General features: G+C 35.3%; 1 protein-coding gene across 1 annotated transcript in view; it reads left to right on the forward strand.

The window, feature by feature from the left end:
• Positions 1 to 10,137, forward strand: part of LOC109108364 (formin-binding protein 1-like) — a 67,378-nt gene that overhangs the window by 28,584 nt on the left and 28,657 nt on the right. The window contains exons 3-4 of the mRNA XM_042778637.1: positions 3,228 to 3,278; positions 3,377 to 3,524. Of these exons, the coding sequence (XP_042634571.1) occupies positions 3,228 to 3,278; positions 3,377 to 3,524 (199 nt within the window). The remainder of the gene's footprint in view (positions 1 to 3,227; positions 3,279 to 3,376; positions 3,525 to 10,137) is intronic.

Here is a 10,137-nt window from a genome sequence, read left to right on the forward strand (position 1 = left end):
CACGCTGACTGTACATCAACCCCCTCCAGCAGTGGGAAACCACACACACACACACACACACACACACAAAAAAACATCTAACACACACACACACACACACACACACACACACACACACACACACACACACACACACACACACACACACACACACACACACACACACACACACACACACACACACTCAAACTCATACCAGCATGTTACTGTATGTGATGAACTGCACTTAAAACTTGGACTGTTCAGTCTATAGATTTGGTTCCTTGTGTTTTTCTGATAGGAAACCTTCAAAAACATCTTGAACTTGATGCAGTAGAGATCCAAGCTTTAATTTGTGAATAATGCAGTTTACAATTAATGTACAATCTACAATGATTTAATCTGGCAAATTTAAAATTGCATATAAAACTGATACATGTAAACTGTAAACCTCATACTGTATAGTTTGCATTTATTACTTAAGTAACATATCTATAGCACATTAAGTGAAAATACAGAAATTCATGCATTCGTTAAAATGGTCACTATTTTCAAAGGTACTCGCTTTCATGTCAGTATCATGGTGGGCTTTTCCTGACCACTTCCTGCTGATCTAGTAGAATGACACGTAGAACCTTTTTGTGTGGGGTACTTTTTTAAATTTTATTTCAACAGCTGATTTAGGATGTCGAAACATCAGTCTGCACTGTTATTGTGCCAGCTTTAACATCTCTCTCTCTCTCTCTCTCTCTCTCTCTCTCTCTCTCTCTCTCTCTCCTAAACCCTCAGATACACTGCTTGATACTGACATGTTCATTTTTTTCATATTCTCTGGTCAGATGATATGAACAAAAAATTAACATGTTTTCATCCTTTACAAAAAAGTACTTTGGCAGTCCCATGATTCTTTAATATAAACACATTTAAATACCATATTTACCATGTTAAATGATGCTGTAATAAAATTTCAATTACAGTTGTGTTAAACAAAACATTGCATTTCCTTGTTTTTTCATGGTATATATTTATGCTAATACCATGGCACTTCTTGTAAGGGATACAGCTTCAGTTGGATCTATATACAGTACATACACTAGCACATGCACAGCACACTTACTATTTTTGATAAACATGCATGGATATATGTACACACACACACACACACACACACACACACACACACACACACACACACACACACACACACACACACACACACACACACACACACACAAACACACACTATGATCTCAGATACTGTGATCCAGATATGGACTTGCATGCATGAAGAGCAAATTAGACAAGATTATATTCAATATTGTATGTGTGTGTGTAAGACAGGAACACAGTACATTTTATTTATCTTCAGGGAAGGAAATTGCAGTGTTGCATTAGCAGAAACAGTTATATAATGCTGTGCAGGAGAAAACACATCCGGATGTGATAGATAGATAGATAGATAGATAGATAGATAGATAGATAGATAGATAGATAGATAGATTTATTATTTAATTAAGAATTATGGTTGATATTACTTCCGTATTATTTATCACACTGGAAAAGAAAGGTCAAGTCAAAGTACTGTGACAAATTGTGTGGTACATCATATGTGTGTGTTACATGTGTGAGAACACGGTGCAATATTAATATTAGTATGTTAGGGTGCTATTCTGAAGTGTGCGTGAGTGTGTGTTTATTTTAGTGTGTTTTTTACCCTTTGGCAAGGTGCAGAAGCCTGAACACACACACACACACACACACACACACACACACACACACACACACACACACACACACACGCACACACACCTGCCCTGAGGCAGTGATGATGAGCAGACGCTCTGTATTTACAGCTGATGTTAATAGAATACACAGAGAGACATCTGACAGTGACGAGAAAGGCTACAAAGAAAGAAAGACGGCCTTTGTGTCACAGTTTCCACACACACACACACACACACACACACACACACACACACACACACACACACACACACACACACACACACACACACACACTGACATTAATTGAGCCTTACATTCATTTTAAACATGTAGGAAGACAAAGACAAAAAAGAGTTCTGTGAAGTTTGTATTTGAATTTCAACTTTTAATTGTTTCTTTGCACTAAGCTTTTGATTGGTTGCTTTTCTCAGTTGAGCTCTCGGATTGGTTTATAAACATGCTTCAAAATTGTACCTCTATTAAAATGACAGCATTTGCAACAGAATACTAGCATACTGTTTCTGTATACTGCACTTAAGTATACACTGAATAGAGTTTAATGGTTTAATTCATTTTCATAGTATGTGAAACCGCATACATGGTAATCATGTTGCATGTTTAATTCTGCAGTATTACATTTATCATATTTAATTTTGCCATTTTTTCTTGGAAATAAAAATGATTGTTTTGTTTTTATTATAGCTTTGTAAAACTTGTGGCAGTCAGAACAAGAATCAAGTAAAGAAAATGTAAAAAAAAAAAAAAAATAGCAGTTAATTTGTTCATTTAGTGGAAATGTAAAGTCAGGTCAAGCACAAGGCATTGTGGGATACAGTATTGCACTCACAGGGCTGGACAGTGCAAGTGTTTTAGGTGCATTTGCAACTAAAAATAAATGTGCAAACTGTAAAATGAATTTAGGAGCATGTGTGAATAAAAAAAAGCCCAACGGGTCCTTAAAAAGTGTTCAGTTTCATAAAATCATAGATATATGTATTCCTTCATTAATGGATTGATTTAGTCACTAATTCATAGATAAATAGGTAGATTATTTATTCATAAATTCATAGATTAATTTGTTAATTGATTCTTAGATTAATTTTTAATTCACATTTAATTTTGTTTTTTCCCTTAAAAATATATATATTTTTATTATAGCTTTGCATAGCTTGTGTAAATCAACAATAATTAAGCCAATAAAAATATGTGTGACTAAAAATAGATTAGAGCTAGATAGATAGAACTGTAAAATGTATTTAAGAGCATGTGTGTGAATAAAAAAGTCCCCTTTAAAAAGTTGAATGAAATGTAAGGTAATTTATGAAATCTAAGTGTTTTTTAATATCTTATATTGTAATATGTTGTAGTGCATAATTCTGAATGAGCGGCTTGTCACAATATTTTTTTTAAATATAGTATAACAGTATAGTATGTAGATATAGAAGAAATAGAAATAGTATGAGAAGTATGGTAGTGTTGAAAACATATGCAGTAATTGGTTTCTTGTTTTTAACTTTGAACAGGAATCTGTCCAAGAAATACCAGCCTAAGAAGAAAGAGGAAGACGACAATAAGTATGTTTCCGTTTGCTAATTTCTTTCATGATTGATATTAGATTTGTTTGGTCTCATGGATTGATGTCTCACACTGATGATGTCCCGTCCTGTCATAGGTATACATGGTGCCGCGCGTTTCATTCGACGCTAAACGAGCTGAACGATTACGCCGGGCAGCATGAGCTCATCGCAGAGAACATGATGTCACAGATCATCGCCGAACTCACGCGATACACACAGGAAATCAAAACAGAGAGGAAAGCGGTGAGTGAACGAGCACTCAGATAAAGTTACAACTGTGAAACGTGCAATCTGCTTAAAATAATGTCTTCTGTTGAAGTTTAAATAGCAGAGACGATAAGTCATCACTGGTGGGATTATTGTCTGAAGGGTGTGGCACATCTATCTATCTGTCTGTCTGTCTATCTGTCTGTCTGTCTTTCGGTCTATCTATCTATCTATCAACCAACCAACCAACCAACCAACCAACCAACCAACCAACTATACACAGGTGCTGGTCATATAATTAGAATATCATCAAAAAGTTGATTTATTTCACTAATTCCATTCAAAAAGTGAAACTTGTATATTATATTCATTCATTACACACAGACTGATATATTTCAAATGTTTATTTCTTTTAATTTTGATGATTATAACTAACAACTAAGGAAAATCCCAAATTCAGTATCTCAGAAAATTTGAATATTACTTAAGACCAGTACAAAGAAAGGATTTTTAGAATGAGCATGTACAGCACTCAATACTTAGTTCTTATTTGGGGCTCCTTTTGCCTGAATTACTGCAGCAATGCGGCGTGGTATGGAGTCGATCAGTCTGTGGCACTGCTCAGGTGTTATGAGAGCCCAGGTTGCTCTGATAGTGGCCTTCAGCTCTTCCGCATTCTTGGGTCTGGCATATCGCATCTTCCTCTTCACAATACCCCATAGATTTTCTATGGGGTTAAGGTCAGGCGAGTTTGCTGGCCATTTAAGAACAGGGATACCATGGTCCTTAAACCAGGTACTGGTAGCTTTTGCACTGTGTGCAGGTGCCAAGTCCTGTTGGAAAATGAAATCTGCATCTCCATAAAGTTGGTCAACAGCAGGAAGCGTGAAGTGCTCTAAAAACTTCCTGGTATACGGCTGCGTTGACCTTGGACCTCACAAAAACACAGTGGACCAACACCAGCAGATGACATGGCACCCCAAACCCATCACTGACTGTGGAAACTTTACACTGGTCCTCAAGCAACGTGAATTGTGTGCCTCTCCTCTCTTCCTCCAGACTCTGGGACCCTGATTTCCAAAGGAAATACAAAATTTACTTTCATCAGAGAACATAACCACTCAGCAGCAGTCCAGTCCTTTTTGAAGCCAAAAGCTTCTGATGCTGTCTGTTGTTCAAGAGTGGCTTGACACAAGGAATACGACAGCTGAAACCCATGTCTTGCATATGTCTGTGTGTAGTGGTTCTTGAAGCACTGACTCCAGCTGCAGTCCACTCTTTGTGAATCTCCCCTACATTTTTGAATGGGTTTTGTTTCACAGTCCTCTCCAGGGTGCGGTTATCCCTATTGCTTGTACACTTTTTTTCTACCAGATCTTTTCCTTCTCTTCGCCTCTTTATTAAAGTGCTTGGACACAGAGCTCTGTGAACAGCCAGCCTCTTTTGCAATGAGCTTTTGTGTCTTGCCCTCCTTGTGCAAGGTGTCAATGGTTGTCTTTTGGACAACTGTCAATTCAGCAGTCTTCCCCATGACTGTGTAACCTACAGAACTAGACTGAGAGACCATTTAAATGCTTTTGCAGGAGTTTTGAGTTAATTAGCTGATTAGAGTGTGGCACCAGGTGTCTTTAATATTGAACCTTTTCACAATATTCTAATTTTCTGAGATACTGAATTTGGGATTTTCCTTAGTTGTCAATTATACTCATCAAAATTAAAAGAAATAAACATTTGAAATATATCAGTCTGTGTGTAATGAATGAATATAATGTACAAGTTTCACTTTTTGAATGGAATTAGTGTCTGTCTGTCTGTCTATCCATCCATCTATACACACAATAAAAATATTTATACACATAAAAATATATTTATAAATATGTATATACGTATATATACATAATGATACATAATATTACATTTGTATAATTTAACTTGATCTTATAATATTGATAATATAATTTAAGACTTGGATTTATGACTTGAACTGTGTTGACCTTTATTTTTATTCAGAAGTTCATCATCAGGACATTTTCTCTTCTAAATTATCATATTTGTCAGAATTACAGCACATCTCTCTCATTTTTTCCATAAATAGACATGCTGTTGCGTGTTTAGGCTAAAAGTTTCTGGTGTGTGTATATGAATTACACTCATTTGTGTGTGTGTGTGTGTATTTCATCATTCCACATAAACACACACACACACACACACACACACACACACACACACACACACACACACACACACACACACACACACACACACACACACACACACACACACACACACACACACACACACACACAATACACTGAGCACTCATGATTTATATGTCCAGCTAACATTTAACAAGAGCAGTGTCAGAGCACAATATGCATCTTTCATTTAGCAAATAAGAAGAAGGCATTTAGATGTCAACCTGAAGAACTCAGATTTCCCAGCATTCAACACTCACACAAACACTGAGCAGGGCTCCATGGTTTCTGTCTGGACGATTTCCCAGAATGCTGCTTCTCTCCTGTTTCATAAACCTGTTCTTTCTCTCTCTTTATCTGTCTGTCTATCCATCTCTTTCTTTTGTCAACCTCAGTACAGTTGCTTCATTTTGTTGATTTGATACACGTGTGCTATTCTCGGATGTATTTGTGCACTTATAAAAATATATATAACTTATAGTTTATTCTGTAGTTTATGCATTTTGCGATAGAGAATTAATTAAATTAAAAACAGTCTTACTCCATTTTTCCCCATCTTTAATCCAGACAGCATATGGTCTGGTGCTGTAATTCTCTATTAAACCCATTGTTGAAGAAGCTTTACGCTGACTGGGCCTGTAACGTGTGTGTTTGAGACATGCTCCATCTGTAGGCCTTGTTCAGTAGTTCAGGTTATTATTCTGGGATGTGATAAATCACCACACTCATCCAGATCCAGAAATCACTAGCTGAGCTTTTGCAGGGAAAAAGAAGAAACAAAAGAAGAACGAAAAACAAAAGCACATAATTTTATTACAAAGACTAGACTGGTCTCGTGTATCCAGATTTTTGACTCACAGCATAAAGCCGTTTTCAGGCCAGGAATCGCCTACTTAAGAAGAGACTGCTTAACAGACATGTTAAGTGACAGTTAGTTTTGTTTTTAATGTGCCATTTAGAAGCAAGTTTCTCTGAAATTGATACCTAGAAGTTGATTTCAGACAATGTTCTCAATTCCAAGAAAATAAAACTTTTTATTTTATTATTTTATTTTATTTTATTATTTTCATTTTATTTATTGTTATTTTTTATTTTTTATCTTTTTTATTTTATTTTCTGTATTTTTATTTAATTTTCTGTTCATTTTACTTTATTTTTAAAAGTTGTTGCATTTTTATTTATTTATTTTTATTTCATTTTGTTTTATTCATTTTATTTTATTTTATATTGTTTCACTTTTTGTAATTTATTTTATTATTTAGTTTTTTGTTTATATACACTATTTTATTATTTTGTTAAATTTTTTGTTTGTGTTTATGTTTATTTAAATGTATTTTAAAATTTTATTGGATTTACATTTTTTCCGTTTTATGTTTTTATTTTATTTTGTGTTTTTCCTTTTATTTTTTTATTTCTATTTTTATTTATTTGTAGTGGAAAGAACTTAGATGTCAGTGCAGTTGCTATTGTTCAAGACCGGGTGATTTCTGTTTTTTGATCCATGGGAAACGCGTCTGCATTTATCTTCTGTATGTGTGTGTGTGTGTGTGCGTGTGTGTGTTTGTATGAAGCATCACTGATTCAAATAGTCTCTGAAGCATTGTCAGTGTTGTTCAGTCTCGTCTCTTTCATCTGTTTATTTCTCTGTTATTTATTTTCTTGTTCTTTTCTCAGCTGTTCTAACGGAAAGGTTCTCAGTGAAGCTTTGTTTGTTAAAAACAGCTTGAGATCAACTTCCTCTTTGAGAACAGGTGGACTTCTTCTGATTGGCTGAAACTATAAAGACTGATTCCAGATCAGCTGTGAGTTTAGATTTCACTTTGTTAGTTTGTTCTAATGGGCCTCAAAAAGCAGAAGAATTAGTTGTTGTTGAGCACTTTTGCCGTTTGTGTGTGTGAGTGTGAGTTTTCACGTTTATCTGTTTTTAAAGAACGGAGAGGGTCAATAAAGCTCAACTGCAGTTTAAAATGCTTTAAATACCATAATTAAATGATAAATATACCATCTTGTGTATTTGTTTGTTCATTCGTGCTTTAAAAGTTTCGATCGCTATGCTAGACACAACTGGACTATTTCAGCATTGACTGACTTTGTGGTTTTGTACCCATAATGCTTTGTGCTCTATAGGGTTTTATTCACACGCCGCATGCCTGCATTCCTTATTCAGCCCAAAAACTCAGCGATGAATACTAAACACATTCCCACTCTTTCATTCACTCACTCATTTTCTCACTGTCAGTCCTTCTGTCCAGTCTAAACACGCTTCACTGATTCCGGTTCAGTCACCACAGAGAAACCGCAGGTTTTTACCACGTAACTCGTGATGCATAGATCCTAACTTAGACTTTGTGAAAACATTTCGGCTCTGAGTTTGTGTTGGGCGGCACCTGTGTGAGATTCAGAAATATAAGTGTTTTAATTTATATGTTTATTTCAGGAATATTCTAAATGATATATATAATTTATATATCTACATATAATTATTAATCATATAATTAATTTTCGGAGTACTTATATAATATTTCTTTGATTCATGAAAAAAAAAAAAATATATATATATATATATATATATATATATATGTATGTATGTATCAAATAAAACATACTGTTATAATAATAATAATAATAATAAAAATTTTATATTTAAGGTTAATATATGTTTTTTCTAAATTTGAGAAAATTGTAAAACATTGAAAATATTTATTTATTTATTTTTTATTATTAATAATAAAATTATGTCTATGGTTAATATTTATATTTATTTGGATATTTATATAAATATATTTTTATATGTTTATTTATTTAGATATGAAAAAAAAAAAAAAAAAATCCTACAGTTATATATATTAGGAATGTTCTAAATGTTTTCAAACAGATCAGTGTCGGAGAACTGTAGTATTTACACTCTTTAGGAAGTCAAACACCACATGACTTGCACATTTATCTGGAAAGTATTTTACATTTTTCACCTTTAAAAGAGAACCACTTAAGATCCATATTACACTCTGCTATTCAAATACAGTAAAATACATTCAACCAAGTGGAAGGGCAGTGAGGTGTTTGTCTTGAGTGATTGCACTGATATGAACGGTCTGCTGACGTCTGATGCTATCTCACTCTGTGTAGTAAACAGGATATTGAGTCTAATCTGTGTCATTAAGACAGATCTGACCATCTGACATTCACTGCAGGTGTCTGTGTGCTTTACAGACAAGACGAGACAGCAGCTGAGACTGGACTCAAAGTTATCACAAGCATTAATGTTACAGGAATTAATAAGGAATGCTCCGGGTTCAGTCTGTGACATTTTGATTACAATTTAGAAAATAACTTAGACAAGGAAAATCACATTTACAGGAATACCCTATAAATGATTAAAAGCTGTCACGTGTCTTTAAAGCTCTGAATGTTGGCTCACACGGGTGTCTTCAGCTGATCTCAGACCTGCATGAGAAGCAGCTCTTTATCTGTGTGGCACACTGAGCTCTTTGTGTGGGAGATATTTGAGCGCTGGCCAAACGAACACTTTCCTGGAGTGCTCAGGCCAAGAGGAGCCGTCGAGAGAAACACACAGACGGCCGGAGTGTGACGACACACACACACAGGATACACACAGAACACGGCAATATGGCTTCCTGGCAGCTCACACACATGCAAACACACACACTTCCTCTCAGGTTCATGTTCAATTGTTCCTTCTTGACAGTAATGTGATGAAATTTCCTTTGTGCATGTAAAACTATGATGGATATGTAAGGAATAATTGACGACGGGCCATTGAATTATTAGAAAAATGTGTGCATTATTTTTCTAATAATTCAACGGCCCGGAGTCAATTATTCCGCTTATAACCACACCTCAAGACATCGATCCGATTATTTATTTAAAGGGATTTGTCTGGTTTTTGTACTTAAATCGCTATTGTGAGTAGGACTATTTCTTCCGCATCTCATCCAATGCCTCTTTTGCTAGTACCAAAACGTCATTTTAAACTGGTAACGGAGGCTTGAGCCATTAATAGCATTCTAATGCAGTTATTAATGAAGTTATTAGAAAGAGAGTGAGAGTGAGAGCGACAGAGACACACAGAGAGAGAGAGAGAGAGAGAGAGAGAGAGAGAGAGAGAGATTGTATGAATTAGGCTAACGTTCCTCTGTGCGTCTCTAAACACTCTTCTGCTGCAGCGTCTCTAAACAGCGCTGTTATTACATGGCTAGTGAGAAATGTCATGTGTTTCCTTTAAGTTGCTACACTATATATAGGCTAACTGATAAAATCTTCAGGGCAGCGCTGACAACACCTTTTTGTGCAAACTGCATGACCGTTATTACAGTTTACTATGCGAAGTGATATGGACCTGTAATGCGGTCAAGAGAGCTGCCTGGAACTATGTTCGCCGTGCGTTTCCACAAAAAATAATTGCACACTCCAGAACGTTCATCAGCCAATCAGAT

Source organism: Cyprinus carpio, chromosome A21, assembly GCF_018340385.1.
Source record: "Cyprinus carpio isolate SPL01 chromosome A21, ASM1834038v1, whole genome shotgun sequence".
Taxonomy (NCBI): Eukaryota; Metazoa; Chordata; class Actinopteri; order Cypriniformes; family Cyprinidae; genus Cyprinus; species Cyprinus carpio.